A 23,121-nucleotide genomic window follows, 5' to 3' on the forward strand; every position below is an offset into this window, starting at 1 on the left:
GATTCATACTTTGTCCCAGTGAACATTGTTATAAAACCTGTTAGTGATGGAAACTTTATAGTTGTAGACATAGAAAATTAGGGCAAATCTTTAAATGGGGTCATCTACGAGGGAATTTCCCTTACGTTGGATCCACACCCTTCTAACTGGCTTCAGGAACCTGAACTGATGTCCACTTTCTTCCATCAAAGTGATTACTTTTTATAACTTTTTTTTTTTTTTTCTTTTCCCCAGCAATGGATTTCAGACTACTTCTGCACATCTGTGCCCTACTGTGCCTCAGCGGTAAGTGATTGTGTAATAAGTCAGCTCATTGAGGAATGACGTTCTTAAGATGATTAAACATTTTTAATGGATAATTCGGTTTGATCAAAACTGGGGAGGAATGAGAGCTGCCAAATTTTTTTTTTTTTTTCAAAAAAATTGACTGGTTAGCAATTGCTCCCATTTGAAAAAATGACCACCCTGTAGCTGCCACTGCTGTTCCCTTTGCCACTCCAGGGGCTGCTGCTCAGTCTTGTATGTTTCACTTATTAGTTCATGGCTGCCTCAGCCGTCGATCATGAGATGATCAATAATAAAAATCCAGTAATTCTAATGATACAAATAAGAAAATTAAAGTTAGGATTCCTGGTATTTGCACCCTTGCGGTAGGCAAGTGACCCAGATTATCAAAGCCATTAGATCAGCATGACCATTCCAGAAAGCAGGGCCGGATCTAGCCTGCCTGATCTGGGGGTGCAACGCTTTCATTTTATCCTTCTGGCTATGTACACTGTAATGGCTGGGCTTCAGTGCCTCATAGGGTCCAACCTACTGAGGCCACTGGTCTTGGGGGTGCAAGACCAAAATATGGGGGGCATAGCCAACCCCAGCACCCCCTTAGATCCAACCCTGCCAGAAAGAGGGCTAAACGTTGGCCGCTTTCCTGTCTCTTGGTTTAGGTTGTCCGACGGTCATAATGTGGTGAATTCCATTGCTGTCATGTCTAGGTCCATCGGTCATCTGACCTTGGCTACAATGCCTAGAGTCACTGACCTAGAGAAAATACGAAGTCCGTTAATCCTTCACTACCAGGGGCGGACTGACAACTCATGGGGCCCCCGGGCAATAGGGGATCGTGGGGCCCCTGTGTCCTTGCCCAAACTCAAAACCTATGAAAAAGGTACCAGGGGCATCTCATGGGGGGCCCCCTACTGACCCCGGGCCCTCGGGCAGTGCCTGTGTTTCCAAATGGTCAGTTAGCCCTGTTCACTACTAATTCCAAGTCCATGCCTCATAAGGTAGTGAAGTCAGGATCGTAAATGGCAGCGATGCAGCTTTTCTTACATTAAATTTGCAAAAAGAAAAAAAAAGTCGACCTTTGAAACTTTTCTTTGTTGCTATGCAAGACCTCCCTCACCACCTCTAGCAACCAGTTAATGAATGGCATGTTAAAGGGTTCAATAGCAATACTTTATCTGCAGCAATACATGGTGTAATGGCAACATGGTTTTGCTATATTGTAATATGGTCGTCTTGAAGAAAAAAAAATGGCGTCCTGACCAAACAAAAGGTTACTGTAGCTATACATAGGACATATCCTCAACTTTTTTTTTTTTTTCTTTTCAATCTTGAAAATGAAGCACTAATTTGAGTAACCCAATTATTCTGCGCTTCTTTTCAGGATCTAGCTTGGCGGGTCCACTGGGTAAAGAATTTGTTACTGCCTTCATGCAGAACTATCATCTGTCCTACAGCACTTGCAAGTCCCAATTGTTCATTACCGCCTATTCCTCCTCCACGAATGTAACTGTATGGATGAACAAGTCCAGCTTCAAACAAGTCCTGACGCTAGGTGAAGATGCCACGGCCATGGTGCAAATCCCAGCAAATGCGGAGTTGCCAGGCGTGGGCAAGTCGAGCAATGTTATCTGCGTCAAGGCTGATAAAGATATTTCGGTCCTGGCTCTCAATTACAAGCATGAAAGTGCTGACACCAGCATTGTGTACCCTGTGCAGGATCTTGGCACGGATTACTATGTGGTGACGCCTCTGAATGGTCCCGTTGATTCATTTAAGGAATTTTCTGTGATCAGCTACCAGAAACCCACCAGTATTGATATCTTCCTCAAAGGAGCGGTCACCTATCAAGATGTGCTCTACCCAGCTGGAAGCAAGCTTAATGTTGTCCTTGAACCCTATAGTGCCATTCAGCTTCTTAGTAGTGATGACCTGTCTGGAACCAGAGTCGTGTCTCAGAATCCTGTTGCCGTTTTGAGTGGGCATACATGCGCATGGAAGAACTCTAGGTGCAATCATGTCTACGAGCAGCTTTCCCCAGTGACTAGCTGGGGTTCCAGTTTCATTATCCCTCCAATATCTCTCCAGAGCACATCTGATATTGCATTTGTGGTAGCGGCTTCTAACTCAACGATTGAATACCAAGTTGGAGCAAGAAAATCAAGCCAGAACTTAACTGCGGGGCAAACTATTCAGCTAGAGGTGCCAGTCCAAACACCCATCTACCTCACTGCTAGCGCTAGGATTCAAGTTATTTTCTATTGCACTGGGTGGTTTGATAAGTCCCAAGAACAGTATGACCCCTTCCTCATGACTATTCCACCAATCAGCAGTTATTGCACTTCCTATGTCATCCATGGTCAACAAGAGTTTAAAAATTATGGTACCTTGGTTGCCAAGACTTCAGACTGCTCTAAAGTAAGCAACAATAGAGGTCCTGTTCAAGACCTGACATGGCACAAAGTCCCTGGCACGGATTACTCATGGGCAACTCAATATTTGGGCTATGGTTTGAGCACTCAACTTGCTGAGAATACATCGCCATTTATGCTGCTTTCCTTTGGCTTTACCAAAGCTAATGGCTATGGCTCTCCAGCGATATGCATTAAAGGTGAGTTTTTTTAATCACAAACCAGTTCAAGTTGTGTTGGTTTTGTTTCATATAGGATGTAAGAACTCAGCAGAAGTTGCAGTCACCAAGTTGGTAGAACATAATGTCAGGGTTGAGTTTTGTGGCTTTTTTTTAATTTAAAAATTTGTATGGCGGCAACTACTTCTGAACTGATTATTTCCTGAAATGCTTAGTTTGCCAATCTAGAAAGGTTGGCCGAACATTTTTCAAGCTAAACCATTTGTGTGTTCTTTCTATCGCCAACTTAGAATCTGGTCCAACTTGCAGCAGCGTAAAATGCAGAGCGAAGGGAAAATGCCAAATGATCAATGGGGAACCCATATGCATCCCAGATTCAGAGGCCTACTGCCATGCCGTTGGTGACCCCCATTATCGAACCTTTGATGGATACTTTTATGACTTCCAAGGAACCTGCACTTACACCATTGCAAAGACCTGTAACAATGACCTCAGCCTTCCAAACTTCAACATTGAGGCCAAGAATGAAAATCGAGGCAGCACACGTGTATCTTACATCCGTTATGTCACTGTACAGGTGTATAGGCAAACAATAACTCTAGTGAGATCTGAATATGGTTTTGTGAGGGTAAGTTTGGTCAACTGGGTGAATTTAACATTAGCTGAAGATCCAGCCAATATATTTGGACACACCAATATAAAGTTCTTTCTTTTGCTTCTCTTTAGGTGAATAATCAACGTAACCGCCTGCCTATAAATCTTAACAATGGACAGGTCCGACTCTATCAATCAGGAGGCTCTGTTGTTGTTGTGACTGACTTTTCCTTGAGGGTATACTATGACTGGAACTCTCTCCTGAAAGTGTACATCTCCAGTAGTTTCTTTGAAAGTGTCTGTGGCTTGTGCGGAAACTACAATGGAAACCCTTCAGATGACTTGACTCCAGATGGTGTTAAGGCTCCCAATTTGCTTAATTTTGGGAAAAGCTGGAAAGTGGAAGATGGAGACCACCTCTGCTGGCACAACTGCAATGGAGAATGCAAGAACTGCTCTCCTCACGCTCAACAGATGTACACGGGTGAAAAAAGTTGTGGCCTGCTGTCCAAAGTCCTCAGTGGTCCCTTCCGTCAATGCCATTCGGTCATAGACCCAAAACCATATGTAGATAACTGTGTATATGATCTGTGCATGAATGCTGGTGCCAAACAGATCCTGTGCCAAAGCTTGAAGACCTATGCAGAAGCTTGCCAGAGAGGAAAGGTCGAAATCAGAGAATGGAGATCTCTTGCTGGATGCCGTAAGTAGAAATAACTTTTAATGAGTGTTTGCCAACCACTGGCTTGTGAGTATGAAATATGCCAAAAGGTACTGTCCATCTCGTCTGGACTAAATGCTGAGAAATGCGCCCCCCCACCCATTGAGGTCACTCTCTGGTTTGATGCAAGAGTGTTGTGTATAGATCCAGCCAAAACCCTTTCTAGTTAGGTTTCTGTCAGGGTTTTTGTAGCTCTGTCCATGCTGGTGAGAAGTGCCCTTGCTTTCTGCAACTGGAACAAAGAGTAAATATCAAAGTATGAGGAAATCCCTCAATTGATGGCTCTCTGAAGTTTGACACAGGAGTACCCATAGTAAGATTTCCCTTCTATTCCTGTGAACATGGTCGACATCTGGATTTCTGGTCATAATCTCAAACTGGGTGAAGATTTTTTTTTTTTACCTAATGGAGTTGGGGTAACTGAAAATCTGACTTTTTTGGGGGGGTGTTAAACATTTCTGCTTCTATAGATTTATGGGGTTTGGGAGCTTGCATTCCATTGGGGGTGGCTTCTAACCACTAATTGGAGATTAAGCAAGGGGAATATAACTGATTTGAGTGCTTGTTGTTCTTTCCCTAATTGTGACCTCCATTTTCAAAATTCATCATCCACTATATTAATTGATGTCCATATTTTTTACTTCTCTCCAACAGCATTACAATGTCCTGAAAATAGTGAATACAAATTATGCTCCAAAGCATGTCCAGCCACATGTAATGATGATGCTCTTCCATCTGTGTGTCCCGATTCCTGTGTGGAATCTTGCCAGTGTAAGGAAGGCTATGTGTTTGACGAAGGGAAGTGTATACCTAAGACCAATTGTGGTTGCATCTACCAAGGAAAAGCCTACAATCCCAATGAGAAATTTTGGGGGGATCAAAAGTGCGAGCAGCAGTGCACCTGCAACCCTGCCACCAAGAAAGTAGAATGCAAAGCCACCAGATGCAAGTCTTCTGAGACCTGTACAGTGGTGGACGGCATCCAGAATTGCTACCCTCTCTCATATGGCACTTGCTCCGCCTCTGGAGACCCCCACATAATCACCTTTGATGGGTTAAGGTATGAGTTCCAGAGCACATGCATCTACCAGTTTGCAGGACTCTGCAATATGTCAGATTTGGTGGACTTCCAGGTCAACGTTCAGAATGAATTCCGGGGCAGGAAAGTCGTGTCCTACACCTCCGCTGTGCAAGTCAAGCTGTATGATTTCGATATTGTGATCAACAGGCAGTACAAGAACCAGGTTCTGGTGAGCAGAGCTTTCAGTTTCAAACACTTCTAGGAAATCGTTGGCAATATTTTATGCTATAATCAAGTATGTTGGCATCTTTTCTGAACCTTAGAAAGATTGAAAATATATAATTTGCCCACCAAAGCAAAGAATTTGTAATTAAGAGCCAGGTAGGTAGTGCCTGTAGTCGGTTTTGGTGCCAAAGCACTAGTCCCTACCCCTGCTACAGCCTTACTAGACTACTATCCCTTCTGAGGCTGAGTCCTCTGCAGTCTTGGGCACTGCTCCTAACCATAGGCCAACACACTACATTCCCAGCCATAGACCTATACATCTCCTAAGAAGGAATGTTCACAAACTGTTTGCACTTTACTGGTGGTGTTAAGGAAACTCAATCTAGTTGCATCACATTGACATACATTGGCATAGTCAATCACATATAGTGGACCATCTTCTGCAGTCACACGTGAAAGCATGTGCAGTATTCTTGGCAGCCATCTCCCTTTCAGCCTTTCCTTTGCCCAGGGTCATTGGTACTCACAGGACTGTAGTCACCACCTTGCTAGATGCAGCTTTCCCGGGAAGCAGCCTCACATGGGAACCTCCATGGCCTAAAAGGCCTTCTGTAATCCACCCTTACCCCCACCTCCATAAGGGAATGAGACTACAGCTGGTTCTTCCCAAGTGCAGGTCTACTCCTGACAGCCTCCCGCCTTGTCCACCCTGGGCCCTCTACATAGTTAGTCTGGCTGAAAAAAGACAAGTGTCCATCCAGTTCCACCATTAATATGTTATAATCCTATACCCACAGTTCTTCCAGAGGAAGGCAAAATAACCCAGCAAAGCATCTAGGTGTACTGGCTACATTCTCACAGCTATGGTGTGTTCAGCTCCCATGCCCCAAGTGCTACTCAGGCCCTTCCAAACCTGGCCTATAACTGGGCACTGACTCACCCATGTAATTACTGTGGGATAACTCTACCTAAAGGAGGCCATAACACCAGGTGTCATTACCTGCTGTACCAAACACAATTATGGTACAGAACCTCTAGTGGCAAAGTAGCAAACTGCATCTGCCTACATGCCAGATGGCAGTCTGAGCTTCCTGCAGACCCCTGTGCAGCCAAGCAATGCAGTTTGGTCAATGACCTCTCCCAGCTTGTAACTGGATGGTAAAGAGGCAGCCATGCATTGGCAGGTGATCCCTCCCTCCCGAATACTTGTTCATGGTGTTAGACTAACAGCACTGTGCAAAGCAATAGAACCCTGCTAAATATACCACAGGTAGTACAGGAGGCAGATGTGGTGTGGGCAGTAAATACAAAATCCGCTTGCAGTACAACTTGTATCATAAAGGGTGCCAACATTACAAACACCCTGGTGGGAGAGCGCCAATAGGGAAATGGTTCACCGTTCAATGCAGTAGAAGAAGAGGTGCAAACAGCATTGGTATCAGAGGGCAGTGTTGCCCAGCTGGTCTGTTCCCAAAAGGGAGATCCGTTCCAGGATAGTGAGTCCCTAACCTGTCCCTTCTCTTCAGGAATCTTTCCCTACTTCTAGATACTTTCACTAACAAGCAGGGTTTCTGCCTATACTATCCATATGCAAGAGTGCCAAAACCCAGGGGCAGAGTGACAACCTGGGCAATGGGGGGGTCATGGGGACCCTGTGTCCTTGCCCGCACTCAAAACACACCCAAAAAAGCCTATAAAAGGTGCCAGGGGCATTTCATGGGGGGGGGGGGCCCCTACTGACCCCAGACAGTGCTCGAATGGTCAGTCCGCCCCTGGTCAAGGCCTTAAACAGACCCTACTGACCCAAGATGGCCACAAAGGGTCACATGGCCAAGGCGTAGCCAACCAGAACACTACTCTATTGACCCAGGGAATTGTAGTGAAATATTGTTTCCCTTGATGTCCCCTCCAGGCTGTGGTACAACTTGAAATTGGCACCACCTACTGTAGAGGAAACAGACTACACCTGCCTACAAGCAGATTTAGGGACTATAGTTTGTGTATTCATATATGTTGATTGCACCTAATCTATTCTATTGGAGATGAATCATAAAGAATTTTGCATGGTGGTCAAGAAAATAGACAATCTGATTTAAAGTCAAACAGCCAATCATTTTGAAGCCAGTTTGTGATTATATATTGTATGTATATTTTTTTCTTCCATTTTTCTCTACAGATTAATGGGATTTTGACCAATCTGCCATACAATGTAGGCTTGGGCAAGCTCTCTATATACAAACAAGGCTATTCTGCCATCCTCAAAACAAACTTTGGCCTGTATGTGACTTACAACTGGGACAGTCATGTGTCTCTCAATCTTCCAAGCAGCTATTCTGGAGCAGTGTGTGGTCTTTGTGGCAACTTTGATGGAAAGAAGGACAATGACTTCATGATGCCAGGAAATAAGCTGGCCACCAAGCCAACCACCTTTGGAAACAGCTGGAAGGTACAAAATATTCCAGGTTGCTATGAAGAGGACAAGGGAAACTGCACCAAACTAGCTGAACTGGAGCTACGACTGAATACCAAGGAGAGCTGTGGCTTACTCAGAGATGAGACTGGGCCTTTCCGTGAATGCCATGCCAAGATTAACCCAGATGACTACTTCAAGAGCTGTGTGTATGATGCTTGTTTTTATGGAAACAGACAGGAAATTATTTGTAAAATCATTGCCAGCTACGTAATCCAATGCCAGGAGGCCGGAGTTGTTGTCCACCCTTGGAGAACCAACACGTTCTGTCGTAAGTTGGCTTGGTCTGGATGTTATGGAGACTGTTCACTGCAGGTGTAGGATTGTTGGGGTGTGGGTGTTGTGATCTGAACTCCAAAGGTGGATGGGAACTGCACTACTTTTCTTAACCCATACTACAATTTGATGCTCAACCTTTTTTCAGTCAAGGCACCCTTCATTCTTTAGTCAGGCACCCCATTCTAAAAGTAAAAAAACAGATTTATGAAGTATATCAACCTACACATGCATAGGACATCCACGATTAGTTTATTATTTTTCCCGGGCAATAGGGGATCATGGGGCCTCTGTGTCCCTGCCCACACCCAAAACCTATGAAAGCTACCAGTGGCATCTCATGGGGCCCCCTACTGACCCTGGGTCCTCAGACAGTGCCCGAATGGTCAGTCTGCCCCTGTTAGAGGTAACTGATTCAAATATTCTATTGAATGACTGGGAACAAATATTCAAAAGCTTGAGGCAAGCCTCAGAGTAAATGTTTAAGGTATCAATGTTTATATTCATGTCCATGATATGGGATATCAAACAAGCCCATATGTGAGGGTCAGTATTCATGATGTTTTGGTTATGCAGTGGTAATATACTTAGAACTATTATTTTTTTTTTTTTTTGTTCTTCCCACTTTATTCCCAGGTCCTGTCTGTCCAAAGAACAGCCACTATGTACGCTGTATGTCAGGGTGCACTTCAACATGTTACTCTCTCTCCCCTTCATTGGGCTGCCACCCAGCATGTTCTGAAGGATGCGAATGCAATGATGGCTTTATTCTTAGCGGAGGAGACTGCGTTCCCATATCCAACTGTGGTTGCACGTACAACAATACATACTACCAGTTGGGTGAAGTATTTTACCCGAGTGGCCTCTGCAACCAGAAGTGCGTATGTACTGAGAGCGGAGCTGTGGAGTGCAAACCTTCCACTTGCGGGCCCAACGAAGAGTGCAAAGTGGTCGATGGCGTTCAGAAATGCCAGCCAGTAGGCTCGGCGCAGTGCTCTGCAACCGGTGACCCCCACTACATGACATTTGATGGCCGGGCATTTGATTTCCAAGGCAACTGTACCTACACCTTGTCCAAGACTGTGGCAAACAATGACAATCTGGTACCTTTTGCCATCACGGTGAAAAATGAGAAATGGGGCAACGGGCGTGTGGCTGTCACCAAACTAGTGTCTTTTGAAGTCTATAGCTATAGGCTTATCCTTCAACATAATGTTCGAGGTCGGATAATGGTAAGTCATGGCAATATTGGTCCATCCAACAACTGGCTAAAGCTTAAATCTCCTGTGGGTCATATGTAAACGAAGTGGTGGTTGTTGGGGGGGGTGGGTGGTTTGGGTGGTGTTTTTGGTTTTTGTTTCCCCCTTCTAAAGACAGATGCAATGTATTTCTCGCCTCCATTCAGAGAAGGAACGGGCGGTGAGCTTCAGTGATGGCTAACTGTAGGCTATCACAGTGATCGGGTGACTCTAATTGTTTGGATTGTTAGAACAGGACCTAGGGCTTTCAGTGAGACCCCAGTCTCTGTGCTGGAGGTGGCACACTCCAAGCAGAAACGGGTCTGCAAATATGTGGCCCCACGGGAAAAAGTAGGGCCGGATATTTGTGTCTTCAGCATGAAGAGGTTAAGGAAAGGCATGGTGGCTAAATGGTTAGCACTACTTCCTGGCAGTACTCGGGTCACTGGTTTGAATTCCAACCACAGCACCACTTGCCTGGAGTTTGCATGTGCTCCCTGTGCCTGCGTGGGTTTCCTCCCATGTTTCAAAGACATGCTGGTAGGTTAATTTGGTTCCTATCTAAATTGGCCCTAGTATAAATGAGTAGGACTTTAGACTGAGCTTTTTGTAGAGACTGATGTGAGTGTACTATATAATAGATATGTAACATGTGAAAAGCGTGTAAATTGGCGGTGCTATAGAAGTACCTGAAATAAATAAATGCAAAAGACTAGGTGTTGTCTATAAAGGTCTTGTCTATAAATGTAAAGAGCAAACAACCTATGTAAGGCCGGCCATACATGGGTTGAAATTTGACCTATTTTTCATCCAATAATCGGATGATTTTTCGCTCTGTTAGTGGGGTCAATGGCACCAGCTGATTTTTGTGGTTCCTCCCCTTTTCGGTGATGGAAAATTCATGAAAAACCGCATTTCAACTCTATCATCAAATTGTACGATCGTTTTTTTTTTTTCTAAAAATATGCGCATGAGCCGTGACCTGGAAGTAACAGAAGTTTCACCTGTTATATGGGTGAACTTTATGACTCTGTCGGACGATTTTTCAAAATCAATGATTGGACCGAGTGACCAATATTTCCGATTTGCGGACGAAAAATCGTTTCGGAATTTGAACCATGTATGACCTGCATTACTCTATGTATTTAGTTCTTGTGTGTGAATTAAATATTTTGTTTCCATTTTAGGTCAATGGGGTGTATAACAACATCCCAGTGAACTTGGAAGATGGCAAAGTCTGGGTCTACCAACAGGGTACAAGAATAATTGTTGACACTGACTTCAGAGTTCGGCTGAGTTACAATCTGGTCTACCATGTGATAGTCACCGTCCCAGGAAACTACAAGAATCGGTTGGGTGGTTTGTGTGGTAACTACAATGGTGACGGAAAGGACGACTTCCAGCTCCCAGATATGACAGTGACAACAGATGCTACTGTATTTGGAGCCTCTTGGAAGGTTCAGATCCCTGGTGTGGCTTGTGATGAAGGCTGTGGTGGTAGTGGCACCCCGTGCTTCTTGTGTGACAATAGGAAGAGTGAGATCTTGAAAATGGACAACTACTGTGGGTTCCTGAAGAAAGCTGGAGGTCCTCTGAGTGCCTGTTATGACGCCATCGATCCCAATACTTTCATCAACAACTGTATCTATGACCTGTGTGCTAATGCAGGAGATGGGGACATACTTTGCCAGAACATACAAAGCTATGTTGCTGCTTGTCAAGCAGCTGGAGTCGCCATTCAGCCTTGGAGAACCGATTCTTTCTGTCGTAAGTTTTTAGATTTGCATTACGTTTTTAATTCTAATATCTGACTATAGATTTCTTTTCTTAATTCGATGTCCACTGTCTTCTCATTAGCCTTGACCTGCCCAGCCAACAGTCAATATAAAGTTTGTGCTGATGTGTGTTCCTCAACTTGTGCTGGTGTTGCTGACCCTGCCAAATGTCCCGTCGCTTGCTCTGAGGGCTGCGAGTGCAACGGTGGCTTCTCTTTTGATGGGCAGAACTGTGTGCCAATGGAGAACTGTGGCTGTTTCGAGGATGGAAAATATTATCAGGTGAGTGCTTGGTGGGTGGTGTAGACTAAATTTTTAAAGGGCTAAAACATATCAGTGTTTCATTGCTGTGTACACAGATTTCCCCTGTTCCAGTGATTGTGGAATTCCCCACCAGAAACAAAACACAACAGTGGTTCCTGAAACTCTCCTGCTCTACAAAATTTTTTTTTTTTTGGGGGGGGGGGATGTTGCAATTTCCTATGTTCCTGTTGATGAGACAGACCATTGATGGCCATCTCCTCGTAGTGATGGATGATCTCACCTAGGACAGGATTGCAATAAAACCCGATGCTTGCTCCAAGTCTTCCTTACCCTTTCCTTTAGGACAGTTTCTCAACTCCGGTCCTCATGGACCCCCAACAGGTCATGTTTTCAAGATTTCCACTTTGCACAGGTGATTTGATCAGTTTCACTGCCTTGGTAATTACCACAGCTGTTTCATCTGAGGGAAATCCTGAAAACATGACCTGTTGGGGGTCCATGAGGACTGGAGTTGAGACACTGCTTTAGGATGAGGGAGTTTTGGTGATTTTGTGGCTGTTCCACTTTGCCACAGTGGGAATGCTATGAAAAATCCTCTGACACAATGAAGCTGGTTACTTGGTAACATCCATTTGGAACAATTCTTTAATGGCCACGTTGTGGGAAACAGCAGTAACCTGCTAATGGATCTTGACTGGAGCCCTGACCGTATCATGCTAGGAGTAGGGCTTCGGCTGAAATGCGTTAGATTGTTACTGCTGTATCCTGCTAGGTCGCCATTAAAGAATTGTATGTTAGAGTAGTCAACTTCATTGTTTCAGAATTATTGCTAAATTTCCATAACATTTTGGCCCAGTGTACCTGTTCCCACTCTCCCAGGTAATCTGCACTAGAGTATGGGGCTTTTCTCTTGGGCACCTCTCTTGGGCACCTCCCGCTTTGGTTGAGCAGAGGTTTGAAATGGGTGTGGTTTTGTCCAACAATTGAATGGCAAAAGAGCAAATGTTAACTATAAAGTTCTCCACTAGCCTCTTGCAGTTTCTGCCCTTGTAAAAGGGTCATAAAAATTGCTTATTTTGCAATTCTGACACAAATTTTTATATTGAACATGTTTTTAAAACATATTTTTATCTGTACAGCTTAATGAGACCACCTTATCCAGTGACTGCAAGCAAGTGTGCACGTGTAGGCCAGTGGGTGACCTTGTCTGTGAAGACACTGGCTGTGCAGCTGATGAGGAATGCAAGATTCAAGATGGAATTATCAAATGTGTTAACAAAGGTAATAGTTGGAACTATGGGAACATCTGATTTTGCTCTGAAACCTTAACTAGTCTTCTCAAATCTGGAGGGGGGGTGCTCCCTAATGACTATCCTTCAGATTTTTGAAGCAGGAGACACTCTAGGTGTGAAGTGCCTTTGCACTGTGGGCAGAGGAGCGAGGTGTGCTTGTCCTATGGTGGTGAATTGTGGGTGTGGCAAAACTGCTATAACAATGGGGGGGCTTAAAGGGGGAAAGTATTAAATACACACCCTGTACCATGCAGACACAGGTGAGGTAAAGCCAGGAGCAAGTAACATTATGATGGGTGTAGCTGCAGCATCATTTTAAAATTAATTGTCCTTTTGGCTTGGTTGCTCACTGGTGTTCGGGTGGCTTTTTTTTTTTCCCTATTGTGAAAACTTTAATAAAAATAGGGGGCAAAAAATCCTGCTAAAGTCAGCCATTCTTGAAATGTAAAAGTTGTCATGCAGACAGTTCCAATGGTACCATTGTTCACTGATGCTTTACCAGTGAAGCTGATCTGGCATCTGCACTCTGCGAGGTTTATGCTATGCTGCCAGGGGTGAATTTTGGGGATGCCAGTTTTCACAAGAATAGGCACCACATGAGGACTAGTCATAACTGCCAAATTTTAATACTTTAAAAAAGTGTTATTTCAAGCCTACTGAACCCAGGAGACCTCCAAACTATCTTAATTTTTTTTTTTCTCCCCCTTTCAGATCTCTGTAAGCCAGTCACTTGCAGGGTCAAGGAAACTTGCAAGATCCAAAATGGAAAAGCAGTCTGTGTCCCTGATTTCACAGGAACCTGCTGGGCTTGGGGAGACCCCCATTACCGCACTTTTGATGGCTACAACTATGACCTCCATGGTACTTGTACATATATCCTAACAAAATATGATGGTAATGACGGTGGCTTGGTGCCGTTTACTGTCGAAGAGAAGAACGAAAACAGAGGTAGCCAGGCTGTGTCCTATGTTAGGATCATCTCCATCTATGTGTACAACTACAAAATCACCCTTATGATGGGGGAAGTTGGTAAAGTCAGGGTAAGTTTGTCTACTTTTGGGTGGTGGGTTTTTTCTGGTGGGGTGTTTTTATTTAATTTTTTTTTTTTTTTTTCTTGGCGTTTGGGCCAGTAGGCCTAAACTCAGTTGTTGGGTTTTTGGTTGGTTTGGGTTTTTATGGTTGGGTTTTTATGGTTGGGTTTTTATGGTTGGGTTTTTGGTGGGGTTGGTTTGGGTTTTTAAATTTAACGCAAGATTTATCTTAAACTTACTTTCATTAAACAGGTGAATGATGTTGTTGCCACTCTTCCTGTAACTTTGCTAGATGGAAAAATCTCAGTAAGCATCAGTGGCTTCCTTGCTGTTGTCTGTACTGATTTTGGTCTAAAAGTGTCCTACGATTACAAATGGCAAGTTGTGGTCACGCTCACCAGCAGCTATTACAACCTTACACGGGGTCTGTGTGGCAACTTTAACCAAAACGTCAAGGACGAACGCATCACCTCTAATAACCAAACGGTCTCCTCGATCATCGACTGGGCCAAGAGTTGGAAAGTCTACGACCAGGATCCCTTCTGCTTTGACTCTTGTCCTGGACTTGCTTGTCCAAGCTGTGAAGATGCCAAAAAGAGCCTATATGGAGGCGACAATGAATGTGGTCTCATTAGGAAGGTTGCAAACGGGCCTTTCAGGGAATGTCATCAAAAAGTTAACCCAGATAACTTCTTTGATAGCTGCTTGTATGATGTCTGCATGAATGGTGGGTCAAACAAATTCCTGTGCCAGGCCCTCAATGCTTATGCTAACATCTGTAGGAAACGAGGAGTTAAACTATATGATTGGAGAATGCCATCTGGTTGTGGTAAGTAAAACGTATTTTTTCCAAGATCTTCTTTTTTTTTTTTTTTTTTTTTATTTGCATATAGATTTACAGGTAACTGCATAAAGATTTTGACATCTTACACTTTTTTTTTTTTTTTTTTTTTTTCAGTTTTGCTATGTCCTGCAAACAGCCATTATGAGTTCTGTGGCAATGCCTGTCCAGCCACCTGCACTGACCGTACAGCCCCATCCCGGTGCACTGAGGACTGTGTGGAGACCTGTCGGTGTAATGAAGGCTTTGTCCTTAGTGGTGACAAGTGCATTCCTACCTCAAGCTGTGGATGCTCCTACAATGGTGCCTACTACAAGCCCAACGAAGAGTTCTGGGCTGACGAGAACTGCCGTTCGCTCTGTAAGTGTGACTCAAGCCTCAGCATGGTGGTCTGCAAGGAGAGCAGCTGTAAGCCAAGTGAGAGGTGCACGGTCATAAATGGTGTCCGCGGATGCCATCCCTTAAGTTTTTCAACTTGCACAAGTTCTGGAGATCCTCACTACACAACCTTTGATGGCAAGAGATTTGACTTCATGGGTACCTGCATACACCAACTGGTTGGCGTGAGCTCCAGAAACCGTTCACTGACTGGTTTTAATGTGAAAGTCCAGAACCACAATCGTGGTGGGAACAAAGCCGTGTCCTACACCAAAGTCGTGAGCTTGGAAGTTTATGACACGGTCTTCACACTGAGCATCGACTATCCACGTCGAATTCTGGTATGTATCAACATTTCTTGATGGATGGTAGATACCCTTGGCTGGGATTATCCAAGTTGTGTCTTTGGTATGTACAAAGATTTTTGATGGATGAAGGAGCAATTTACTTGTATGTTTCTCCCCCCCCACAGGTTGATGGTGTTGTCACCTCACTACCTTTCTACTTCAAAACCAACAAAGTGGTGGCCTTTATCAGTGGCAGACGGGGCATTATAAAAACAGATTTTGACCTCACCGTTGCATCTGATTGGGACGGTTATGTGGCTGTCACCATACCTAGCACCTATGCCAACACTGTTCAAGGCTTGTGTGGAAACCACAACAAGAACCCCAACGATGACTTTACCATGAACGATGGAAGACCGACACCGAATGCAGTCCACTTTGGTAACAGCTGGAAAGTCGGTGAGGTTGCCGGTTGTAGCTCTGAATGTACTGGAAGCTGCCCTTTGTGCACAGAAGATCAAAAACAAGCATACAAGGGTGACAACTACTGTGGACTTATCACCAAGCCCACTGGGCCTTTTGACTCGTGTGTCTCGGTCATCGACCCAACACCTTATTTCAACGATTGTCTTTATGATGCTTGCCAATACAAGGGACACCCATCTTCCTTCTGCAAAGCCATTGGGCTCTATGTGGCTGCATGCCAAGCTGCTGGTGTGACCCTCCAGGAGTGGAGGAAACCAAACTTCTGCAGTAAGTAATGGGAGAAATCCTCCTTTGCAAAGGAAGTCTTCATTTCTGAGAAATTTTGATTAAATTACTTGGTATCAACCGTTGATAGAAAATATGGGGGTGGTGTTTTTAACCTTCCATGGCTTCTGAAGGGTAAAGTCCCTTCCCTTCTTTCTGTGTGCCAAAAGACTTCAGCATTTTTGGTTGGGGGGGGTAGGAATTTCCAGCCTGTCAAATGTTACAATGCAGACCCTTTTTAGAAATCTAAAATCTACTTGTTTTAAAGGTTTGTCCCAATTTTTCCTTCAGTAGTCAAAAGCCACATCCCTAAGGCACACCATTATCCATTTAAAAAAAAAAAAAAAAACTGAGGCCACATCTAAAAAATGGGAGGGGATTATTTCAGGTGCTTGCAGGGCATTTTCCTGTGAACCCTTTTTTTTTTTTTTTTTTTTTTTTTTTTTTTTTTTTTTTTGGGCTGTTCTCTCTTCATTCGTTTTTGTTTGTGTGGGGTTTTTTATGGTGTGCGTCAAAGTCCCATTCTAATAAAATCTATATGCGTATTGATAATTATAGATGGATATATTTTTCTCTCTATGAAAATATATCCATATAAATAATGGATTTTATTTATATAGATTTCTTTTTTTATATGGATATATTGATCGCTCTAATTTTATACAGATATCTTTCTCCATCTATATGTATCAGGGGCGGACTAACTCATGAGGCCCCCAGGCAATAGGGGATCATGGGGCCCCTGTGTCCTTGCCCAAACTCAAAGCCTATGAAAAAGGTACCAAGGGAGTCTCATGGGGCCCCATACTGACCCCAGGCCCTCGGGCAGTGCCCAAGTTTCCAAATGGTCAGTCCGCCCCTGATATGTATGCAAATTACTGTTAAAATGTAACATGTAAACTGTCATCTACTACAGTTTTGGGAGACTCCCAAATTTAAATTTTCATTTAGCTATATATATATATTTTTTTTTTCCTTAGGTTTGTCCTGCCCTATAAATACTCACTACGAGCTCTGTGGAAATGGCTGCCCAGTCACATGTTATGAGCTCTCTTCACCCATTGGCTGTTCCTCTCCTTGTAAGGAAGCCTGTTATTGTGATGATGGGTTCATCCTGAGTGGTTCCAAGTGTGTGCCCATCCAGAACTGCGGCTGTGTCTACCAGGGTATATATTACCAGAAAAATGAGGTCTTCTACCCACCGAGCCAATGTAGACAGAGGTGCCAATGTGGGGCGGATGGTGCAGTGAAGTGTCAGGCCGAAGCCTGTGGCCCTGAGGAAGAATGCAAACTGGCCAATGGAGTTTGGGGATGCCAACCCAAGGGAAGTGGCAGTTGTGTTGTCTCTGGAGATCCACATTATATTTCTTTTGACGGTCGAAGGTTTGATTTCCAAGGCACGTGTGCGTATAGGTTTGCAAATGTGGTGGCTGATGATCCCAATCTGGTGAACTTTTCTGTGGTTGTGGAAAACGAGGGCTACGGCAATGGGAACGTTTCTGTGACCAGACTGGTGGTTGTAGATGTCTACAGTTACACAGTGGCAATCGCTCACAACATGAGATCCAAAGTCATGGTAATTGTTTGTTTTTTTTTTTCTAATTTTTGTTTGGTTTTTGTGGGGTTTTTTTCCCACCTTGTTTTCTTTTTCTCCCCCACAGGTTAATGGAGAGTTTGTCAAACTGCCATTGACTTTAAAAGACGACCGTCTTGTCATTAACCAAGAAGGAGCAAATGTGGTTCTAAAAACAGACTTTGGCCTGAAGGTTCTCTATGACACCATCTATCATGTCGTCCTTACTATACCTGGCTCCTACCGTGGCAAGCTGGGTGGTCTCTGTGGCAATTTCAATGGCGATCTCAGAGATGATTTCCAGCTTCCCAACAGTCGGGTTACAAAAAATGTCACTGAGTTTGGTGCTTCCTGGAAAGTGAACAGGATGGGTGCCAAGTGCAATGATGGCTGTGATGTTGGGTTCCCAGTCTGTGACCCCTCAAAGCTACGGCAGTACAACGCAACCACCTCCTGCGGCATGATGGTGGACCCAGTGGGACCCTTCAAAGCTTGTCATTCCAAAGTCAACCCCAACAAATATTTGGAGGACTGTACCTTTGACTCTTGTGCTGTTGATGGCGAGGACAATATCTTGTGCAAGAGTCTTCAGGCCTATACAGCGGCTTGCCATTTGGTTGGTGTTACCATTGGCTCTTGGCGAACCCCAACATTCTGTCGTAAGTATGACGAGGGGGGGGGAGAGATTGGGTTCCAGAATAAAGACAAGGGGGGAATTGGGTTCCAGAATAAAGAATTATTTTTGATTGCTCTGATTTACATGCTAATATTACTCCAACCATTTCTTCAGAGTTCACTTGGTTGGCGCACATCTTAAAGTGTAATTGCCACCTGCCCAAATCTCAAATGATAAAATTAAACTTTTTTTTTTTTCCCCTTTTTTGCTTGCAGCCATGCCTTGTCCTGTCAACGGTCATTATGAACTTTGCACTAGAACCTGTGAACAAACATGCACTAGCCTCTGGGCACCAACCAAATGTACAGAAAGATGCTTTGAAGGCTGCGAATGCAATGCTGGGTATGCCTTGGATGGCGGCACCTGTGTTATGATGGACAGCTGTGGATGTGTATTCAACGGAAGATATCTAAGTGTACGTGGGGGGGGGGGGGGTTTGGTTTTTGTTTTTCCCTGTGTAATTTTTACACATTTCCCTGCCTGAACTAACTTCAAAAAGAAAATTTGAATGTCTCCATAACTCTTATTGTCCAGGGGCGGGTTGCCATTCATAAACTGCGCCCGCCATTTTGGACTGGGAGCGCATGGCACCTTGATCCGGTGCCCGTATAGTGATTAGTAAACACCAATCACTATAAGGTACCTCTGTGAGGTCCTGATCATGTGATCACTGATTGGCCAATCAGTGATCACATGAAGAGTAGTAAGCAAGATGTCACTTCCTGACATTGCTTACTACTTCTGAAATCTGATCAGAGATCACATGGTACAGGGCTATTCACAACAGCCTTGTACCATGTGATAAGTTGTGACCAATCACAGCTCTCACAGTATTTCTCAATGGCTGCAAGAATGCAGCCAGGGAGGACAAATGATTGCTTTTACAGCCTTTATGGGTGTCAAAGCAATCAGTGTAAAAAAAAAAAAAAAAAAACTATGGTGACCCTGTACTGCTAGGGTGACAGTATGTTAAAAAAATAAATGTAAACCATTTTTAAAAACTTTTGGTTATAAACTAATTTGGGTTTTTATTTTTTATACTAAAGAGAACTGAATACATTTTTGGCCAAGATTTTTGCAAAATCTTTTCTTTTTCGAAATATATTCTTTATATAGCAAAAAATAAAAATCCCAGTGGTGAATAAATACCAGCAAAATAAAGTTTGCTCTGTCTCAAATGCTAAATTCATATGGGTACAGTGATGCATGACCGTGCAATTGTCATTCAAAGTGACAGCACTGAAAGCTGAAAATTGGCCTGGACTGGAAAGGGGGGGGGGGGGGGGGTGAAGGTCTGGCTTGGAAGTAGTTAACAAACCATCCCCCTAGCAGTTTTGTCCATGGCCATCTTGAGAGGTCAGGATTCGTGTAGCATTTACTTCCTGGAATCCATCTGCCCTTTGCTAAGCATGCCCTTCTGCCTGCATGCTTGAGCTAAAAACCCCTCCTCCCTTACCAAAGACTCCTGGGATGTATGGCAACATTTTTGCCTAGGCATGGAAACCAGGAAGTAACTAACATGTTTGTCTATAACAAGTAGATCTACTTTTTGATCGATTTTTACCAAAGCTAGCAGCATAAGGAGTACAAATGGTCAATGTTGACTGAGGGGGACATTCAATTTTTTAAATGGCCGTTCCAGCTGCATGCTGGTGGAGGTCCCTTTCTGGTTGTCCTTGATGGACCTAGGTTTTTGAGTCTGTGGCCAGGCAAAGGGGAAAATGGTGGGGCTTGGCTTGCTGGCCTTCAAAAATGTATTTTAATGGGTATTAGAACTAAACTTCCTACTGTGATCGATGTTATATAGTCACTTTATTCTACGACAATAGGGGTGACCCACATTTTGGAGTTGACTCAATTTTAGTGAACCTCTGTCCAGAAATGAGTAAACTACCCCCAAGACCCTGGAGGGTATGGGGATTTATGTCCTTGGTGGATGGATTGAAGACCCTTTTCTTCCATCCTTAGGAGGAAGAGTCCTTCGTCAGAGCAGATTGTCTTCAACAATGTAAGTGTCAAGCTGGTGGAGTGACCTGCTCAGCCATTTCCTGCCGAGAAAAAGAACATTGTGGCCTAGTGAAGGGCGTGCGAGGCTGCTACAAGATGGAGGCTGTATGTTCACTCAGTCTACAGAAGTTCGTCACATTTGATGGGCTCTCAGGAGGACCTGTCGGGAGTGGTCCCATAGAGGTGACCTCTTTGTCTAACAGGAAATCATCAGCCTGGTTCAGAGTAGTCGCTGACCTTCAGAGCTGTGCTGGAGCACCAGCATCGGTTGCCCGGCTTCATATTTTCCTACCTGGAGGTCTACTGACCATCTCAAGGAGAAAAGTTTGGGTAAGTCAACATGAATGATGTACAAAACATGACTTTACTCTCCCCCATAATTGTTTTTTTCTAGTTTTGGGGGGTGTTTTCTTGATCCCCGTATGAACCAACTGCTGGCTAAGAATTTTATTTAAAATGCTTTTTGTAAATGCAACCAAAATATATTTGTATGTTTTTACCAATCTGCTCTCCATTCCCCCTTCTCCAAAACTTCTAAGGACTACATGTCCCAAGGTACCTTGCTGCCTGCAAGTAATGATCCCTTTTATTGACTCCACCTCCTGAACTCAGCTGACTTTAAAAAAAAAAAAATAAGACAGCCACTTCTGTCCCATGGTGCCCCCCGCCGCAGCACACTTCACTGGCCGTCCTGTATTCCCAGCATCGGCATCTTCAGTGTGAGTGAATGCATGCGTAGCGCTGCGATTCATGAATGGTCCCGTCTTCTGGGACCTGTCACGTGTCCCACAAGACTACGTGGAGGGAGGGGAGGAGGATAACTTCCACTTCTATGTATTATATAAAGGAATTTTGTCAGCATATCCAGAGTATAGACACTCCGCTGAGCCAATTAACACATCATTTCCTTGCATTTCCTAGGTAAATGGACGTTTAGATGTTTTTCCCATCACATTCGGTAACCTTTCAGCCTCTGCCGAGGACGACTCCGTTTCTGTCCAGATTGATGTGAACATGAAGATTGAGTTGAGTGATGCAGGAAATCTCTCTATCCGTGTGTTGGAGGGCCTGTCGGAGTTGGTGTGTGGGGCGTGTGGAAACTTCAATGGAAACAGTTCTGATGACCTCAGTTCCCCAGCTGGGGGGCCAGTCACCAATGTCAAGCAGCTCATAGAAGCCTGGAAAGCCAATGACCTGAGCTGGTGAGTGAACAGTCTGTTTACAATTTTGTTTTTTTGTTTTTCCCCCCTCCTTCTTTTTTAAATATTCTATAGTTGGAGCTAGTGGTACAGATTTTTCTCAGTGTGAATTTCGGTTGTCAAGTTTTTGTAGATGGGATAACGCATAGCATGGTTTCAAAGGCTTAGGAGATCCCTCAGAACTTCAAGTGCTTCTAATATCCTAACCAGCTTCACTGGAGTACAGCTTCTGTTGAAGGGTGGGTGGGGGGGCATGCATGACCAGATAATACCGACTCCTAATACAGGGTTTTTTCAGCGGGTCATTTGGCACCATACAGCATCCTTACACTGTCTCTACTCTCCAGGAACTTGCTCCAGGGGCTGACTGGCAACATTTTGGCCCAGGAGGCATGTAGAACCCAGAGGCCCAGGGTGCAGTGACCTCTTCCCATCCCAGACTGAAGCTTCCCAACAGGTACTCTGCTCACCGAGCAGGTTGAGCTGGACAGTGCCTGCTGACCAGCTTGAGGCTTCCAAGCTGGGGTTGCAGGAGGAAGCCAGCAACTTGGGTTGGGGCTGGCTGAGGGATGAAAGCCTCCAGTGGGACATGGAACTGGACTCTGCTCAGACACAGCGTACACCATCCATGCTGGGGGCCTCATCCTGCACTTGGTAGGACACCAGCAGAGAGTTCTTATTCCTTTCCACCAGGAAGCCTTTAGGTATGTCTGCAGCACAAGCCATGCAGCCTTGTTATGGGGTATCTGAGCTCCCCAGGGCAATTTTTTTTTTTTTTCTTCCCCCTCCTACTTAGTTTACCCCTGTCCTGCACAAAGTTACTGTCTCTGACCAGCAGGTTTCTCTCCCTGACCAACCACTAGATAGACATGCCTCCAAATTAAATGCAGTCCCCATATTTAAAGGCTCCCTTGTTAAAATGGCCATGTCATCTTTTACAGGAACTCTGCATACTTGCATTTTAATTTTTTCTTTTTCTCGTAGTGCTACAGAAAATGACAAGACTATACCCAGATCTTAGTATTCGGGGGATCAACGCAACCATGTAGTCTGATTACTAAATCTGTTGGGCAAAGGACAAGCCTAGATCTCCAGTAATTCAAATATTTTATCTGGTTAAGAAGGAATCGATATCAAGACTTCTTCTTGTATCAAACTCTGTAAAACAATTTTTTCAAAAATAAATAATGGTGTAAATTTTGATGTCTTGGGTTTTTTTTTTCATCAAACTAGTTTAAAGTTTTCTGTGCCATATTGATTGCAGTTTGTTACTACTACCCAATGTGTGGATATGTGACAATCGCACCTCCTTAAATGCTTGGGATATCCTAAATTGTGTCCATTTCACCCCTCCCCCAGCACTGTGGCTATAACAATCTCCACTCATGGAAGGCTTTAAAAACTTTTTTTGTGGGAATTTTGTGCAAATTCAGCCAAAGCATTTTGAGGTCTAATACTGACAACTTGTGGGGCCCTTGGGCAATAGGGGATCATGGTGTCCCTGTGTCCTTGCCCACCTTCAAAGCACACTCAAAAAAAGCCTATTAAAAAAAGGTACCTGGCATTTCATGGGGCCCCCTACTGACCCCAGAACCTCGGGCAGTGCTCGAATTATCAGTCCACCCCTGGGT

The 23,121-nt window shown here is 44.2% G+C and overlaps 1 protein-coding gene across 1 annotated transcript; it reads left to right on the forward strand.

The window, feature by feature from the left end:
• Positions 1–236: 236 nt before the first annotated feature.
• LOC149438479 (IgGFc-binding protein-like) lies at positions 237–22,687 on the forward strand. The gene is made up of 20 exons (XM_089659817.1): positions 237–285; positions 1,667–2,893; positions 3,163–3,500; positions 3,599–4,169; positions 4,842–5,437; positions 7,610–8,174; positions 8,816–9,411; positions 10,605–11,184; positions 11,275–11,474; positions 12,596–12,737; positions 13,460–13,788; positions 14,032–14,608; positions 14,738–15,339; positions 15,471–16,038; positions 17,016–17,611; positions 17,697–18,267; positions 18,500–18,699; positions 20,253–20,621; positions 21,213–21,493; positions 22,475–22,687. Exons 1-20 carry the CDS (start codon positions 237–239, stop codon positions 22,509–22,511), a joined length of 8,994 nt encoding a protein of 2,997 aa, XP_089515943.1. The 3' UTR covers positions 22,512–22,687.
• The last annotated feature ends 434 nt before the right edge of the window (positions 22,688–23,121 follow it).

The sequence above is a fragment of the Staurois parvus genome, unplaced genomic scaffold (assembly GCF_062004578.1).
Source record: "Staurois parvus isolate SC_StPar_1 unplaced genomic scaffold, SC_StPar_1.0 ptg001191l, whole genome shotgun sequence".
Taxonomy (NCBI): Eukaryota; Metazoa; Chordata; class Amphibia; order Anura; family Ranidae; genus Staurois; species Staurois parvus.

Coding starts and splice junctions, on each gene's coding strand:
- LOC149438479 (XM_089659817.1), top strand. CDS start 237: ATGGATTTCAGACTACTTCTGCACATCTGTGCCCTACTGTGCCTCAGC. Junction 286..1,666: donor TGCCCTACTGTGCCTCAGCG/GTAAGTGATTGT, acceptor GCTTCTTTTCAG/GATCTAGCTTGGCGGGTCCA. Junction 18,268..18,499: donor GCGAACCCCAACATTCTGTC/GTAAGTATGACG, acceptor TTTTGCTTGCAG/CCATGCCTTGTCCTGTCAAC.